Raw genomic sequence first — 19,509 nt, 5'->3', positions numbered from 1 at the left:
ATCCGCCAGCGGCTGAAGAGCTCAAAAGAAGCTGGTCGTAGGGCTTCACACTCATCCTCAGTCCCAGAGACTGAGCCAGTAAGTCCTCCCAACCAGGTAAAACCAAGGATGAGCAAGAGAAATCCAAAAAGAAGACCCCAAGACCAAGTGAATTGCGGTGGCACCCACACCACCGCTACCTACAAGCTCTGTGTCTGAGGATGGGGTGGAGATTCTGGCATCTGCTGAGGACCTAGATCTCGCCAGGCCCTCAGACACAATGGATATAGACTGCTCAGGCAATAAGTCGGTGGCAGCAGGTGACTCTGAGGCGTAAACTGCCTCATTGAATGTTCCATGCCTTCCCAGTCTCACAATGACATTATCCTCCAGTGGAACTGTTGCGGTTTTTTCCACCACCTGCCTGAGCTACGGCAACTGTTAAGCTTTACACCTGCTATCGGCATTGCCCTCCAGGAAACCTGGTTCCCAGCAATACGGACCCCTGCCCTCCGTGGCTATGAGGGATATTACAGGAACTGTAGTTATTATAATCGAGTGTCAGGTGGAGTTTGCGTTTATGGCCTAAACTCAATCTGTAGTGACACTGTGCCCCTTCAAACCCCTCTTGAAGCTGCGGCTGTCAGAATAAGGACGACACAGGAAATAACTGTCTGCAGTGTATATATTCCTCCAGATGGTGCAGTACCCCTGAATGTATTTGCTGCACTGATTCATCAACTCCCTAAACCTTTCCTACTTTTCGGAGATTTTAACACCCATAACCCCTTGTGGGGTGGCACCGTGCTTACTGGGCGAGACAGAGATGTTGATACTTTGTCTCAGTTCGATCCCTGCCACTTAAGGCCGCCACACATTTCAGTGTGGCTCAAGGTAGTTACTCGGCCATTGATTTATCAATTTGCAGCCCAGGACTTCTCACATCTATCCACTGGACAACATGACGACCTGTGTAGTAATGACCAGTTCCCCAGCTTCCTGTCACTGCCCCAGCATCAGGCCTGCTGACACCTGTCCAGATGGGCTTGAAACAAAGTAGACTGGGAAACTTTCACCTCTGCTGTCACCCTCAAATCTCCCCCACAAAGTAACATCGATGGTTGAGCAGGTGACTACAATTGTTTCTGCAGCAGAAAACACGATCCCTCGTGCTTTAGGGTGCCACCGGCAAAAGACAGTCCCTTTGTGGTCGCCGGAAGTCGCTGAAGCAATTAAGGAGTGTCGGCGAGCTCTGCAGCAGCATATGCAGCATCCTTCCCTGGAGCACCTCATAGCCTTTAAACAGCTCTGTGCTCGGGTTCACCAACTTATCGAATGATGGAAGCAGGAGTGTTGGGAGAGATATGTCTCACCCATTGGGTGCCATACGTCACCTTCCCAAGTCTGGGCAAAGATCAAATGTCTTTTTGGGTACCAGGCCCCGACAGGTGTTCCTGGTGTTACCATAAATGGCGTGTTATCAACAAAAACAAACATGATTGCCGAGCACCTTGCTCGAGCCTCTGCATCGGAGAATTAGCCCCCAGCCTTTTGCACTCTCAAACGGCTGGAAGGTAAAGTCCCCTCATTCACTACACGTCACAGTGAGTCCTATAATGCCGCATTTACAGAGTGGTAGCTCCTCAGTTCCCTTGCACATTGCCATGACACAGCTCCTGGGCTTGATCGGATCCACGACCAGATGAGCAAACATTTCTCATCTGATTACAAGCAACATATCCTCGTCATCTTCAACTGGATCTGGTGCGATGGCGTCTTACCATTGCAATGGCGGGAGAGCACCATCATTCCGATGCTCGAACCCGGTAAAAACCTGCTTGATGTGGATAGCTATCAGACCATCAGCCTCACCAACGTTCTTTGTAAGCTGCTGGAGCATATGGTGTGTCGATGGTTGGGTTGGGTCCTGGATTCACATGGTATACTGGCTCCATGTCAGGGTGGCTTCCTCCAGGGTTGCTCTACCACTGATAATCTTGTGTCTTTCGAGTCTGCCATCTGAACAGCCTTTTCCAGACGCCAACACCTGGTTGTCATCTTTTAGACTTACATAAAGCACATGACATGACCTGGCAACATCATATCCTTGCCACAGTGTATGAGTGGGTTATCCGGGGCCCACTCCCTATTTTTATCCAAAACTTCCTCTCACTCTGTACTTGCCGTGTCCAAGTTGGTGCCTCCCACAGATCCAGTCATATCCAGGAGAATGAAGTCCCGCAGGGCTCTGTATTGAGTCTCTCTCTATTTTTATTGGCCATTAATGGTCTAGCAGCAGCTGTAGGGCCGTCTGTCTCACCCTCTCTGTATGCAGATGACTCCTGCATTTCGTACTGCTGCTCCAGTATTGGTGTTACTGAGCGTCGCCTACAGGGAGCCATCCACAAGGCGCAGTCATGGGCTCTAGCCCATGACTTCCAGTTTTCTGCCATGAAGACATGTGTCATGCATTTCTGTTGGCATCATTCCGTTCATCCAGAACCAGCACTTTACCTTAATAATGATAGACTCACTGTAATGGAGACATACCGATTCTTAGGTCTGGTTTACGACGCTTGTTTGACTTGGCTTCCTCATCTTCATCAGCTTAAATGGAAGTGTTGGCAGCACCTCAATGCCCTCTGCTGCCTGAGCAACACCAACTAGGGTGCAGATCGCTCCACGCTGCTGCAGCTCTACAGAGCTTTTGTTCAATCCTGTCTTGACTATGGGGGTGTGATTTATGGTTCAGCAGCACCCTCAGCACTGCGTTTGCACAGCCCGTTGCACCACTGCGGAGTTAGACTAGCGACAGCAGCTTTTAGGATGAGTCCAGTGACAAGTGTACTGGTGGAGGCTGGAGTCCCTCCATTGAAGATCAGATGTGCACAACTGCTCGCCAGTTACGTTGCACACATTCATAGCTCTCCTGAACATCCTAATCACCGTCTTCTTTTCCCAGCCAAGGCAGTTCACCTCCCGCATAAGCGGCCCAGGTCAGGATTAATGATTGCGGTTTGTGTGCGATCTTCTGTCTGAACTGGAGTCATTCCCTTCACCACCTCTCCTCAAGGTCCATTCATGTACACCTCTGTGGTGTAGCTGTAGGCTGAAGCTTCGTCTGGACCTTTCGCATGCCCCTAAGGACTCAGTTAACCATGTGGCTCTCCACTGCCACTTCCTCTCATTTCTTGAAGTGTTCCAGGGCTCTGAAGTGGTTTACTCCGATGGCTCGATGGTCATGTTGGCTTCGCCTTTGTCCACAGAGGCCATACTGAACAGAATTCCTTCCCCGATGGCTGCACTGTATTCACTGCAGAGCTGGTGGCCATATCTCGTGCACTTCAGTATATCCGTTCATGCCCCGAGGAATCATATCTTCTGTGTACTGACTCCTTGAGCAGCCTACACGCTATCGACCAGTGCTACCCTCGCCATCCTTTGTTGGTGTCCATCCAGGAGTCCATCTAGGCCCTGGACCGGTCCTGTTGTTCAGTGGTGTTTGTGTGGACCCCAAGACACATCAGAATCCCAGGCAACGAACTTGCCGACAGGTTGGCCAAACAGGCTCGCAGAAACTGCTTCTGGAGATGAGACACTCTGAACCTGACCTGCGTTCTGACTTACACTAGAGGATTTTTTGGCTTTGGGAGATGGAATGGCATAACAGTACGCACAACAAACTTTGTGTCATTAAGGAGACTACGAATGAGTGGCAGTCCTCGATGCGGGCCTCTCACAGGGAATCAGTTATCCTCTGCCGACTCCACATTGCCACGCTTGGGCGACCCACCATAACCTCTTGCACTGTGAAGACCTGCCTCAGTGGCGGTGAGGCACCAGGTTGACGGTGGCCCATATTCCGGTGCACTGTCCCACTTTGTCAGCCCGGTGGCGAAATCTTGGGTTACCGGACTCGTTGCCACTCATTTTATCTGACAACACCTCATTGGCTGATTTAGTTTTACGTTTTATTGGTGTGGGTGGGTTTTATCATTTGATCTGAGTTTTAGCACATGTCATTTGTCCCTCTGTGTCCTCCACTCTAGTTCTTTTAGGGTGGAGGTTTTAATGTGTTGCAGAGTGGCTAGCTTTTACTTTTTATTCTCGTGGTCAGCCAGCCAGTGTAATCTGCTTTCTTGTTTTACTCTCTTCTGTTTCTAGCGTCTCTCTGTTGTTTTCTTGTCCTCTTTTGTTCCTTTTAGTGTTCGTTGCCTTTCCTTCATTCTTGTGGAATTCTTTCCATTTTGTGTTATATGTCTCATATGGTTTATTCTCACACTTGTGGCATTGTTTTATTAGGAACAAGGGACTGATGAACTCGTAGTTTGGTCCCTTCCCCCCCTCTTTTAAACCAACCAAACAGCCTCCCTCTCTCTCTGCTTATTGCAAACACCCCCCCCCCCCTCCCACACACACACACACACACACACACACACACCCACACCCCTCTCATCATTGCTTTTCACCCATGTTCCTGTAGGTTTTTGATGTATTTGTGTGTAGTTTTATACGGTTCACGAGATTTCATGTAATTTTGCGTATGTGCGTGTTTTTGCATGTCTTTATATTTTCTTTACACACCTTTAAGCGTCTTCTCGTGTTTCCTGTTCCTCTCACAAGCATCATTTCTGCATCATTTCCTTTTCCTTTGCACTGTTCCTGCTACAGTGGATCCTTGTTCCATCTTTCTGCACCAGTTTAGAAAAGTATCCCTTTCCCTGGCTAAAACCCAGCCCCACATCCAATTTCTCAAATGCCGTCTAAACCATGGAATCCCCCCAAATGACCTAACAGTAAAGATTCTTTTCTCAGGATCCCACCCCTCCTTTCACAATGACTTACATCTTTTCAGATTCCGCCAATCCCTGGCCCTCACAAACCTGGTACTGCAAAAGCACAACCCTATGGCATGGGCATCCTAGAACCAACTCTGCTCCCTCTGCAAGGTACTACTACTCTGCAATCCCTACTCCACATATCACAACTCCGAAATTCGATCCCTTGCTCTCCAGCACCTCAAGAAGCATTCCAGACACAACCTCCATAAATTATCCAACTTGCTGACATCCTACTGCCCCGTGGAGCACCACTATCCATCCCATATCATACTCACCACGTTCCTCCTTGTCCACTCCTCATAGCAGCTAAACCCTGCCTAGTTGACCTTTTCAACTTGCAACATCCCCCAAAACTCCCTACCAACCCTCCACCAAATCCAGAGCCAAACATTCCTGTAACACTGTTGTTAACCTTTCCATCAAAACTCTCAGCTCCACAGAAGTTCCAGTCCTATCCCAAGGCCTCCCCTTTAGCCCTACACCCAAATTTAACCTTGGTGGACTTATCAAAGACCTATTCTCCTTCTGCAATTGCCTGCAATGGAAGTACTTCTTTGCCGCTAATCCCTCCAACCAAAACCACCCTAATTCCAACCTCTTCAAGTTCATACCGCCATCCAACTGTGGTCCTACCCCCCTCCCACCAAACCAGCCACTGGTCACTTTCAAGGAATTTGTTTCCTTCAACTTAGCCTCACTATCCTTTCGCAGGTCCCTTCCTCAGAACACCAACCTTTCAGTAGAAGAAAGAACAGCCACACACCACCTCAGAACAAATCTTGACCTAGTCATCCAACCTGCAGACAAAGGTTTCACCACTCTTTTGATGAATCGCAGTGACTACCTGGCAGAAGGCCTCAGCCAATTGTCTGACTCCTCCACCTATAAACTTTGCCAGAGTGATCCCATCCCAGAAGTCTAACAGAACCTCCAATCTCTGCTTAAGGCCTTCTCAGAACATCTAACATCTCCCAAATCCATTTCCCTCCTCACCCCTATGACACCCCACACGCCCACCTTCTACATGCTCCCCAAAATCCACAAACCCAACAATCCTGGATGCCCCACTGTAACTGTGTGTGTGTGTGTGTGTGTGTGTGTGTGCACACGCAAGAAAAGGTACATGTTAATGTCTTAATTGTGCCTGTCTGCAACTTTATGTGTCTTCTTTACAGTAGGTAGCAATCTTTTTTTTTTTTTTTTTTCATTGTTGATATTCCTATCTTGGGTTGCCATTGGTTGATTTTGGCTGTTTTTGTTAGATTCTCTCTGAGAGATAAAGAAACCTCTGTCAGGTGGTGTTTGGTTAGACTTTTCCATTATGTTTAGATCTTCAGTTAGGATTTCTTCTCACCTTCTAGTTGAGCTACATCTTGTTGCCAGTACCCAGTCATCAGTATAACCAAACTTCTAATAGCTTGTAAGTTAAAGATAGCAGGGCTATCAGCTAGTTTGCTAGGTTTTAATACAGTAATTATCTTCAAACATTTAAATCATTGTGGTATATTGCAAGCTTGCATAATATCTGTGAAGAAATGAGCCATTGAGCCATCCATACTTTTGTATATTTACCACCATTTTTGGGAATTCAGGGTGGATAATTTCAAGCCCTGGAACTTTTCATGGCCCAACACATTTAAGCTGTTGTTGAGATATCTTTGGAAATGAAGGGATGGGATTATTTGGTTTTTGTGACTTTTAGGGTTCGGAGTTCATTTCACTACTAGGTTGTAGCAACTGATATTTTCATTATTGTGTGTGTCGGGCCCCTCTTCCTTGTTTCCTTAACAACATCTGTGTTAGTCTATTCAATGCCTAAAATTCAATCTTGCTTCTGTTTCTGTCCAGCTTTACCATCTCATCGCATCTAAACTGTAGAGTAGTTCATCTGCTATTTCTGCATCACCATTTTCGAGGAAGTTGAGGTACAAGTCTTCACTGTTTTGGTACCAGCCACAGATGTATTCCTTTTGGATTATGACGCCAGCAAATCTTTTGCAGTTTCTGCTAGCAGGTGGTGTCGTGCCTAAGCATTTGTTTAGTTCCATAGAGAACTTGGTCCATTTGGCTTTCTTTAGTTTCCATCTTGGACAAGATTTAGATGCGATTAAAAGGATTAATGTTTCTACCTCTATTATTACCAGTCAGCGTTGGCTGTATGGAAAGCCCTTGCAGACTTTCTGTGAGATTAATAGGGTCTGGCCACTGTTGTCAGCCAAAATAAATTATAGATTGTGATTGTATTCCTGCTTCCACACTGCTTATAAAAAAGTAAGGGTTAGCATCAGACATACGTGTAAGGTGTTCCACTCCTGTCCACTTTACTATTGTGTACCTGTTGTCTTTGCAATCTTTATATTTCCATTGCTCTTGATGGTTGTTATGATCACCCATGTATGTGCATAACTTGGGCTGGCCAGGACATAACTGATGGATTGTAAGTTATCAGGCAGTACGGCAGTCAGGTAGGTAGCTATCTGCTGTCCATGTTATCTCCAGACACATCTTCAACATTGAGTCAATGTGACTGGCATAGAATTGTTTACAGTGATGAGCCCTGCTTCGTACTGAGCTCCGATGATCTTTGAAGACGTGCCTCGAGATGCCCTGGACTGGGGTAGCATATCAACCTGACTGTCACCTATAGGGTAGCCCGAAAATTAGAGCCCCGACCCCGCGAGCATGTTTGTTTTTTCAGATACATAGAATGTATATTATAGTCACTTTCCTCAAGATCACTATATTATCTGACCATCAGTATTCATCAAGCAAGAAGCATAACTGAAAGTTCTCTCTCTGCTTTGGAAAAGAAAAAAAAATATTGCAGAAATATTTCATTCCAATTTGACTCACTGAATGGTTACATATAAATTATTATATAGCTTCAATATGTGCAGCAGAACTTCAGGTGATGCTACAGATTAATCTATTTACAACATTAATCAGCAAGAATAAAAATAAATGAAATGATCTACAATAACTATCCATGGCAATATTACACACAGCTCTGCAAGGAAGCGCTCTCTCTCTCTCTCTCTCTCTCTCTCTCTCTCTCTCTCTCTCTCTCTCTGTGTGTGTGTGTGTGTGTGTGTGTGTGTGTGTGTGTGTGTGTGTGTGTGTGTGTTTTTTTTTAGTTCCTGAAATGGGTGTAACTTGTTATCACACTGCAATGTCTTTTCATTAAAATATTTTACAACAAAATAAGAATTTTATTAAATAACATGTCAAACTTCAACAAGTTCAGTTCCATACAGAATACCACTTCATTTACGACTAGTAGTATTACTTAAATATCACAAGTAAGCTTTTCAATTTAGTTTTTTCATAGACATGATTGGAATGCAACTGCTTTAATATGGAGCCACATTGCTTGACTAGACTAACTGATATTACTTTGACAGTATTGTGTACAATAACATCCTTCCACAATCTATGGTTCACATGAATAAAATTAACCAAATAAATTAAAAATTATTGCTACATTGTATCTGAAAATGAAAATGAATTTTTATCAAAATAACCATCTTAATACTTTAATTATAATCATTTATATTGGACCAAACAGAATTTGTGACAGATAACAATGACAAGTTGAATGTAATTCAAAGACTGCAGTAAAAATGCTCCTGGAGCAAACAAATGAACCTTTATGTACTTGCCTGACAATTACTATTTTAACACTAAAAAAATAACACCCTTGTGAAAAGTCTGCTAGTATTAAAAATAACAACAGAATTCACCATTATCTTAAAATATGAGGAGCTGTAAAATGTGACTCTGAAAACATACACAGACCATAACAAACTGAAATAAATTCCTCTCCTTTCATGAATTGGTATAAGCAAATGTATATATCATGTTCATGCCAGCTAACATTTCAACTATATAATTTAAAAAAAAGTCATTTCTGTATGTATTTACAAACTGTGTACATATTCAGTTATTAGATCAATCAGACAATTCAGTAATACGAGAATTCTGAAACAATAAAAAAGGTCCTGGCATAATATCTCATACCATCCCTCTCTCTTTCTCTCTCTCTCTCTCTCTCTCTCTCTCTCTCTCTCTCTCCCCAGCATTGTATGTGTTTTTTTTTCCAAATCATTTTCATATAATTATCTTGGGCTTCCAGTTGCATTAAATTCTTTCTTTATGGCCATACATGCTAACTATTGTCAACGTGATAGCTACCAGCTCTCATGTAGTTTTTGGTATTTCCTTATATATTGCTATAGGTTGTGATATGCTGGTAGCAACTTTACACAAAGACATTGATGTCAATGACACGACAGTCAATCACAACTATTTTACAGTAATTGATGAGAATGATGCTGTAAGATTATGCAGGTTTATCAACTACATGTGACTGGAAGCCCAACAATATTTTATTAAATTTCATCAGTGCAAGACTTTGCATTTTTACATGATCATCATTTTTCTGCTGCACACAATGGTCACATACAAGTGTTATCTTAGTCAACATGGGAGGGCCATGTTCTAAGGATACCAAAACTTTATGAGGAATCCTGTAAATAATATTGAAATGTGCAACAAATACAATGATTGTTGTAACAGCTATTTACAAAATACTTTTCTATGTACAAGAATCAAAGTACAAACAGTGCAACTTGCTGCAGTACAAAATCTTTAACTATTTCTTTTATTAATCATTGTCTGAAGGACCCTGCATAACTGTGAGATGAACCTCGTCCTGTTGTGACAGGATTTTCTGGAGGTGGGGACTGTCTTGGGGGCTGACGAGGGAATAAAACGGAGAGCCTTGTGAGTGTGATCTTCGTCAGACGCACAACGGCAAGGTGTGCAGCATACTGCAGTAACAAGGCACCAAAGCCCTTGTAAAGACCGATTGTGCCTTCTTGTTCCAGGGTCGCACGATAGCAGTCAGCAGCACCTTCATAATTTGTTAGTATTGGCATCACCTCCAAGCCCGTATCTAGATTGTCAATAATAGTTCGAGTGCCTTGTAGGTGCAACCTGTGAATGACAAAGAAAGAAAAACAAAGCCTATTCCATATTCTCTTTCCAGAGTGCAGTTCCTGTTACAGAATCTGCCACAGAGTCTATATTCTTCTTACATAAGCATGTAAATGTAGTCAATGACTCGTTCGGTAAAAATGTATTATGCCTTATAAATGAGTCTCAGTATCACATATACTAGTAACTTTTATGTTACACTCTACTTGCTGCTAGTCCTAAATGCTAATTAAATTTCATTAAGCTTTAAAGGTGCAATAAATGTGTGATACTTGTATAAAGTAGCTTCCAAGTTAACAAGCGAGGACATACGAATGGAGTGCAAAATTTATTCATTCATTGTAAGAATGCATGGCATCACAACAACAACAAGGCAAATAACAACTCAAGTTTTCAGAATGAGAAGCCCTTTGTTCAATAGCTAAAAATGACTAAAGGGAAAGGTAGCATAAATTAACAGCATGGAGAAAATCCATTAGTCACTTAATACAGGGTGGAACTACATAAAAAGATCGTAACAATATACAAATAATACACCATAATTAGGAATTCTACAAGTTTCACAGTAATTAGCATCAAACTGAAAGGAACTGTTAAGTCTGCATGTCAAAGAAAGCTGAGTCTGACATTAGTTACACATTTTACACTCCTATGAATGGAAGGGCTGTGTAAGGGTGATAGTCACAAAAGATGTTAGCAAGGCACCATGAGAGGCTGATGATTGTTGCAGTGGCAAGATTTGCAGTGGGAGGCAAATTACTGTTTAAAAATCAACTAGATAACAAATAAGCTTGAAGAAAAGAGGGAAAAACATGTCTATAAAGTAAAAGACTAAGACTAATACCTGACAAACTTGCTAATATAATTATTTCCAGGATGAGGTTTCATTCTGCAGCAGAGTATTTGCTGATTTGGAACTTCCCAGCAAAACAAAACTGTGTGCCTGACTGGGCCTTGAATCTGGAACCTTTGCCTTTCACAAGCAATCCATATGTTCACAAAAGTGCTCAACCAACTGAGTTATCCAAAGATAGTTCACAATCTGACCTCACAGCGTTACTTCCACAAAGACCACATTCCTACCTTCTAACTTCACGCAAGTAATCCTGCATATCTTGCTAAGGGTACCTCATACCAATCTTAGCAGTTTTCTGTTAGATTCCATTACTGAGCAAAATAAAAATGACTGTATATACGCCCCTCTGTGTGCCCTAATCTCTCTATCTGTTCCCACAATCACTGCTGGAGATGATGGCAGCAGAATGGTCACATAGTCTTCTTCAAATACAGGTTCTCTAAATTTATCTAACAAGGTTTAGTAAGAACTAGATAGTCTATCTTAAAAGAATTCCCATTTAAGTTTGCATAGCACTTTCATATAGAAATCTTGCAAAATCTTCCGCTCACCTTCCCTAATACCGATTTTACCAGATTGACTCATTTCGTATCACTTCTTGGTATCATCCGAAAATACTTACACAATCTGACGTGCTCAACATGTACACCACTGATCTTGGAATAAGACACTACCATGTTCCTTCTCTTTGTTATAGGCGTTATCATACATTTGTCCACACCTAAAGAGCATTAAATTGCATTTACAACATATCAAGAGACATCCCATTCTTTCTGCACTTCCTTATGATCAACCCATGCCAATACTTTCCTGCGGACAATAGCATCATCAATGAACTAACTTACAGCACCACTGATCCTATATGATAATTCATTTTTGTATATTGAGAACATTAGAGATCCTGTTACAATTCTTTGGTGCACACTTGACCTTTCCTTCATTTCTGCTGAGCATTTTCCATACAGTAGAACACACTGTGTTCTACGGGTAAAAAAATTCAACGAGCCAACTGAATGTCTGAAGATACTCCATATGATTGATTAATATCTGATGATAGGATAAGTGTTGAATGCCTTTCAGAAATATGCATAGATGGAATTTATGTATTTACCAGAACCTATTTTTTGTAAAACATTGTGTATAAATAAAGCAAGCTGTGTTTCAAATTTGTGCTTTTCTTGAATCTTTGTTGATTCTTTGAGACAAGTTTGTTTCCCTCCTGGGATGTAACCTTCACTCAGTGTATACTCTAGGATTCTGCTACTGATTGATATCTATAATTCTGTGCATCTGATCTTTTATAATCCCTCCCCATCCCCCTTTTGATGTGAGACCGTTTGCTGTGCAAGAGATTCTTGTTAAATGTGAGATATGGAAGAGACTGATTCTGCAGCGTATTCAATGTAAGATTTAATTGGAATTCCATGAAGGATTGGTGCCTAGTTCACTTTAAACAGTTTCTTTTTTCCCCCCAATCCTGGAGGTGCATATTGTCAATATCTCTTTATTTGTGAGTCTACGTGTTGGTCAAATATTGATATAGTAGTATCATGCATAAATACCTTTTTAAATATGAATTTCTGCTTTCTGTCTACTGGCTTCAGTCTCAACACTAGGTAGACCTATGAAAGCTTTGGCGCAACTCATTGATTTTACAAGTGACCAGATCTTACTAAGAGATACAACAGATTTTTCTTCACAATCTGAATGAAAATTATTGCAGAGTGCACACATAGCTTACAGATGCACGAGTTGCAATTAAATTTCCTCCTATCAGTTTCCGTGCAGTCTCTCGCGCAGCATGTGTGTGTGTGTGTGTGTGTGTGTGTGTGTGTGTGTGTGTGTGTGTGTGTTTTAACCGGGGACCTAGAAATGACACAGAGGCTTCATCCCACCGTTGTCCTCAGTGGTTCCCAAGCCCACAACAGGCCACATCTGTCCACGCACCCCACCACCGCACCACACCGAACCCAGGGTTATTGTGCGGTTTGGCCCCAGTGGACACACACCCCCTCCCCCCAGGAAACGTCTCATAACAGATGAGTGTAACACCAAATGTTTGCGTGGTAGAGTAATTATGGTGTAAGTGTACGTGGAGACAGTGTTTGCACAGCAATCGTCGACATAGTGTAACTGAGGTGGAGTAAGGGGAACCAGCCTGCATTCGCCGCGGCAGATGGAAAACTGCCTTAAAAACCATCCACAGGCTGGCTGGCACACTAGACCTCGACACTAAACCACCAGACAGATTCGTTCGCACCAGGGATTACCACGCCTTCCCACTCTGGAAGGGTGGGCTCTCTTGTAGCAGGAGTGAAATAGTCTGTTTTTGCAACATATCTAGACAGTGGTTTGTAATGACTATCTGCTACAATTATGTTCTGTGTTAGCTGGGTCTGTACTAAATGTTCTAAGTTCACAGTTGAAGTAACAATGTTGTAACTGTTCATCAGTTCAACCAAATACAAGTACTCTCCAAGCTTTATTGATGACCCTTATGCCTTTGATGAACACCATTGCTGTAATATCTTCAAAGTCACTAATCGCCCTCTCTTTCCTGACACTAAGGTAGATGGGTCTGCTCATAGTCAGCTCTAAAATAATTCTCTTGTTTGTGGGTTGTCAAACTAATTGTTCGATGCAGTTATCAGACAATTTATTCACAAGACTGTCCTTACTGCCAGTAATATGTGCATCATTTCCCCAGTCAATACAGGACATATTAAAGTCACCACTTGTTACTACCACTACGTGCTAAAGGTATTTCTGTGCTATCAAGTTTAGACTGTCTTAGAATGACTAACGAGTTACAAGACAGAATTGCTGGTCACTACTTATCTCCAGGAGATGAAAAGTATAGTACTACCAATAGACACAGGGACAGTTCACGAACACTTCTTCACACAAACAACTTATCAATTGGCACCCCATCCTCCCCTTTACAGACATTATTTGGTTTTCATTGAGCTTTCGTAAGACATTTAAAAATAAAGCTAGATCTAGGGACAGCAGAATAATTACTGTTATTTTTTATTTAATAATGGAACTTTAATTCTGTTACTTACAAATTATTTCACTTTCAGTCAGAATAAGTAAGACAGAAATAAAGAAAAGTATTTTCTACTTTCATACTGACACATAAACCATAAGACACTGATCTATAAGGTTTTCTGGGCATGAATGGTGTTCTTCAGGTATTCAACCCAGCTCGTTTTGTTTTGTTTTGTTTTAGGGCACAAAAACAACTAAGCCCATGTCAGAACCATAGAACACTAAGAAAAAAACGACTTAAAAAAGACTACACACGAAGCCCAATCGACGAAAGGAAAGACAGCTAAAAACAAGGACTTGGAGAAAGGTCCTCAAAACATGCCATCAAGAGGAGGAGGAGGAGGATATTGGTGTTTAACGTCCCATCAACAATGAGGTCATTAGAGACAGAGCACAAGCTCGGATTTGGGAAGGATGGGGAAGGAAGTCGGCCGTGCCCTTTCAAAGTAACCATCCCGGCATTTGTCTGGAGTGATCTAGGGAAATCACAGAAAACCTAAATCAGGATGGCCGGACGCGGGATTGAACCGTCGTCCTCCCGAAGGCAAGTCCAGTGTGCTAACCGCTGCGCCACCTCACTCGGTGCCATCAAGAAATGGAGGTCCTAACTAAAGATTAAATGTCTTTCACCATATTGCTACGATGGGTAAAAAGTAAAATGCGGTTGACAGCCCGCGCGTCCTTCGCTAAAATGGCCGATAACTCAGACAGCAAACATAAATGAGAAGTTTCCAGAATGAGATTTTCACTCTGCAGCGGAGTGTGCGCTGATATGAAACTTCCTGGCAGATTAAAACTGTGTGCCCGACCAAGACTCGAACTCGGGACCTTTGCCTTTCGCAGGCAAGTGCTCTACCATCTGAGCTACCGAAGCACGACTCACGCCCAGTCTCACAGCTTTACTTCTGCCAGTATCTCGTCTCTTACCTTCCAAACTTTACAGAAGCTCTCCTGCGAACCTTGCAGAACTAGCACTCCTGAAAGAATGGATATTCCGGAGATGAGAAGTGATTAAAAAAAAAGGGCATTCCGTCAGGAAAAGGTGAACTGACAGAGGTTGAGGGCAATGAGCACATGGTGGAGGGGGAGCACCACTTAAAAAATGACAATGGTTAAAAAGACAGTGGTCAATACGCATTATAGCTAAAATGATCTCATGGCAAGAGGGCCGAGAGGAGGTCGTCCAAGATGATGGGAGAGGCTTAATCCTCAAGAGCTTGTTCCCATGCAGGGAGGACCAGTGGTGATGCCAAAGCGACAGCCAGCAACACAGAGATCATCAGAGGGTACGGAAGAACTAGCAGACCAATGTACGAGGACTGCAGCATTGGCAGCAGCGTCAGCGGCCTCAGTTCCCATCAGACTGAGGTGGCCAGGAATGCATATAAACATCACAGTGACTCCATCAATAGTGAGCAAGTGACAGCTCTTCTGGATGCTTTGCACTAAGGGGTGGATGGTGCACAGCACAATGAGGCACTGAAGGGCACAGAGATTCTGAGCAGATGATGCAATTGAAAAGCCTGTGTCGCCGGATGTACTGCGTGGGCTGATACAGGGAGAAGAGCTCTACAGCAAATACTGAGCAACGGTCCCGAAGCCGATACCAAAAAATGTTTGTGCCAATGGCGAAGGCACATGTGACACCACAATCAGTCTGAGAGCCATCAGTGTACACAAACATACTACCACGAAGTTCCATGTGAAGGTCATGGAACTCACAGCGATAGAGTGTCTTTAGGAAGCGAATGAAGGCCAATGTGAACGCAGGCCACTGCATAAAGTAAGATGGTGAAGGGAAGTGTGTCATGTGGCGCGAAGTTAAGCTGCTGGAGCAAGAGCCAAAAGTGAGCTCCAGAAGGTAACAGAGAAGAGGAACGCACCCCATACTGGTGGTCAAAGGAGTAATCGAAGGAGGAGGCATAGCATGGGTGGCCAGGCATGTGTATCTGTCGAGCACAAAGTCACAGCAGTATGACCGTAGTAGTTTGGCTGCTTCGACATACAGACTCAAGTGGGTTAGTGTAAAAGGTGCCAGTGGCCAAACGGATGCCACTATGGTGGATAGTATTGAGACTGTAAGAGGTACAGACATGCAGATGCATAAACGAAACACCCATAGTCTATTATGTGATTCTTGAGTTTCTCCCGGCGTATTTGATAATCAAAATATCCACGGGTGTGCTGCCGGTCTATAGTGTCCAACGGGCACAATATTTCGGCGATCATACATGTCGCCATCATCAGGTGAACTGACGGACTGAGCTCCTGTGAACTTGCCGGCACGGAGATCCGTACGCTATGGCTGCTCAGAGGGAACTGGGTTCGGTCGCGGCAGCGGCCGATTTAAATACCCTCCGCCCGCGGTGAGCTCCCTCCGCTGTCCGCGCCACGGTCGCACGGTGGAACAGATTGCCACGGCGTCTGAGATGACGTCGTCGTGATGGCTCTGTCCGCCGTGGTCGTCACAACTATACATTTGTTCGATTCACTCTTGATTAACTCAATCGCTGGTTCCCAAGCCTTGCTAAGATTAAAGTCACAGTCACGGTTTATGAGGTCGTCATTGGTGCGAATTTCGATGGCCTCTCTAACAACGCTGTCCCAGTATCTCGATGTCTGTACCAGAATCCTCGTGCGGTCATACTCCATGGCGTGATTTTCCGACAAACAATGTTCAGCGACCGCCGACTTGCTCGAATACATCAGTCGAGTGTGCCTATAGTGTTCACGGCATCGATCCTCGACGGTACGCATCGTGTGACCAATATACGTCTTGCCACATTGACACGGAATCTGGTACACGCCGGCCTTCCTCAAACCGAGGTCATCTTTGGCGCTCCCCAGCAGTGCACGAGTTTTATTTGGAGGACAAAACACAGTTCCGACCTGGTGTTTCTTCAGAATGCGGGCGATTTTCCCCGAGAGTGCGCCTGTGTATGGAATAAATGCAGTGCCTACCTCCTCCCTCGTGACTTCATCCATCTCAACAGGTTGTGCTGCAGTGGTTGCGCGGAGAGCACGTTGAATCTGCCACTCTGAGTACCCATTTTTTCGAAATACAGTTCTCAGGTGTTCCAATTCCTGGCGTAGACTCTCCGCATCAGAGATAGTGTGTATTTTCTTTTAATGGAGAATACTACGAACAAACGGAGGAAGTCGCCATGGGTAGCCCACTCTCACCGATGGTAGTGAATTGTACATGGAGAACTTTGAGGAGGAAGCCCTGTCGTCATCCGTATGGAAACCTACTTGCTTTTTCCGTTACGTGGACAACACGTTCGTCATCTGGCCACATGGTATTGATAAACTCCTTGACTTCCTTACACATCTAAACTCCATACACCCCAACATCAAATTCACTATGGAGACTGAAACAGAGGGTAAATTACCTTTCCTTGACATCTTGGTCAAGAGAAGGCCTGACGGCACCCTAGGTCATGGGGTGTATCGGAAGACAACGCACACTGATCTGTATTTGCACGCAGACAGCTGCCACCACCCTTCACAGAGGAACGGGGTACTTAAAACTCTAGTACATAGGGCGCTCACTATCTCTGACGCGGAGAGTCTACTACCCCAGGAATTGGAACACCTGAGAACTGTATTTCGAAAAAATGGGTACTCAGAGTGGCAGATTCAACGTGCTCTCCGCCCAACCACTGCAGCACAACCTGTTGAGATGGATGAAGTCACGAGGGAGGAGGTAGGCACTGCATTTATTCCATACACAGGCGCACTCTCGGGGAAAATCGCCCGCATTCTGAAGAAATACCAGGTCGGAACTGTGTTTTGTCCTCCAAATAAAACTCGTGCACTGCTGGGGAGCGCCAAAGATGACCTCGGTTTGAGGAAGGCCGGCGTGTACCAGATTCCGTGTCAATATGGCAAGTCGTATATTGGTCACACGATGCGTACCGTCGAGGATCGATGCCGTGAACACCAGAGGCACACTCGACTGATGTATTCGAGCAAGTCGGTGGTCGCTGAACATTGTTTGTTGGAAAACCACGCCATGGAGTATGACCGCACGAGGATTCTGGTACAGACATCGAGATACTGGGACAGCGTTGTTAGAGAGGCCATCGAAATTCGCACCAATGACGACCTCATAAACCGTGACTGTGGCTATAATCTTAGCAAGGCTTGGGAACCAGCGATTGGGTTAATCAAGAGTGAATCGAGCAAACGTATAGTTGTGACGACCATGGCGGACAGAGCCATCACACCGACATCATCTCAGATGCCGTGGCAATCTGTTCCACCGTGCGACGTGGCGCGGATGGCGGAGGGAGCGCGCGCCGCGGGCGGAGGGTATTTAAATCGGCCGCTGCCGCGACCGAACCCAGTTCCCTCTGAGCAGCCATAGCGTACGGATCTCCGTGCTGGCAAGTTCACAGGAGCTCAGTCCGTCAGTTCACCTGATGATGGCGACATGTATGATCGCCGAAATATTGTGCCCGTTGGACACTATAGACCGGCAGCACACCCGTGGATATTTTGACTACCCATAGTCTAGTTTTGAATGGACAAGAGACTGATACAAATGGAGGAGGGTGGTACGAATCGCTTCTTAGGAACTGCTGCTGAGGACACATAGGACATTGAGGGACTGCACACAGTGGGTGGCCAGGTAAGACACATGGAAGAACCAAGAAAGTTTCCTATTGACCATGAGCCCCAGCAAAATCATAGTTTTAACAAATGGAAGGGCAACAGGCCCAGGATGTAAAGATGGCAGAAAAAAAACAATTGTGCCGCCAGAAATTCATACAAATGGTTTTGTCAGTGGACAAGCGAAAGCCATTGTTGATACACCATGAGTAAAGACAATTGAGACATTGCTGAAGACGCTACTCAAGGAAACAAGTCAGTAAAGAACTGCAATAGATCACAAAATCGTCAATGAAAAGGGAGTCAGAGATGCCCAACGGGAGACAGGCCATTATAAGTGTAGCAACCTAACTGGTATACAGTTTGGACTGGAAGACTTGCTTTTATTAAGTGCTTCACAACTCTGCTAAGTTACTCAGTTGACAGCTGTTCTTGATTCGAATTCTTGAATATTTACTTCATCTTTGGTGAAGGAATTTCAGAAGGCTTTGTTCAGTAACTCTGCTTTAACAGCACTGCCATCGACAGTATTTCCATTGCTGCTGCGCAGAGAAGTAATTGATTGTATCTTGCTGCTAGCATACTTTACATACAACCAGAATCTTCTCTGCCAGGTTTCAAAACAAAGTTTCATTGTGGAAACTATTGTAAGCATCTTGCATTGAAGTCTGTGCTTAATTTCGAGCTTCTGTGAAAGATCGCCAATGTTGGGGATTTTGCATTCGTTTAAATTTGGCATGCTTTTTTCATTGTTTCTGCAACAGTGTTTTGACCTGTTTTCTGTACCAAGGGAGGATCAGCTACGTCATTTGTTAATTTATTTGGTATAAATCTCTCAATTGCTGTTGGTTCTATTTCTTTGAATTCAAGCCACATCTGGTCTACACTTGCATTGTTAATGTGGAAGGAGTGGAAATTGTCTCTCAGGAAGGTGTCAAGCAAACTTTTATTTCTTCTTTTTTAATAGGCATATTTTTGTTAATTCCTGTATTTTTTATGCTCATTATTAGATCAGGGTTAATTGTTGCTAAGAGGTCAAGTGTGTTTTCGCAAACATTTACTATTCGAGTGTGCTCATTAACTAATATCTTGGTATAATTTTCAGAGAATGCATTTAGCACAATTTCGGATGATTTTTAAGTTCATGTAATGATTTGAGCATCACTGCTTTCT

General features: G+C 43.9%; 1 protein-coding gene across 3 annotated transcripts in view; it reads right to left on the bottom strand.

The window, feature by feature from the left end:
- Window positions 1–8,008: 8,008 nt before the first annotated feature.
- LOC126094515 (mitochondrial outer membrane protein SLC25A46-like) overlaps window positions 8,009–19,509 on the bottom strand; it is a 49,108-nt gene continuing 37,607 nt past the window's right edge. For all 3 annotated transcript variants that reach the window (XM_049908926.1, XM_049908928.1, XM_049908927.1), the window contains one exon: window positions 8,009–9,815. In XM_049908926.1, the coding sequence (XP_049764883.1) occupies window positions 9,488–9,815 (328 nt within the window). In that variant the 3' untranslated portion in view covers window positions 8,009–9,487. The remainder of the gene's footprint in view (window positions 9,816–19,509) is intronic.

This window comes from Schistocerca cancellata, chromosome 8, assembly GCF_023864275.1.
Source record: "Schistocerca cancellata isolate TAMUIC-IGC-003103 chromosome 8, iqSchCanc2.1, whole genome shotgun sequence".
NCBI lineage: Eukaryota > Metazoa > Arthropoda > Insecta > Orthoptera > Acrididae > Schistocerca > Schistocerca cancellata.
This window is presented reverse-complemented; position numbering and strand designations above follow the sequence as displayed.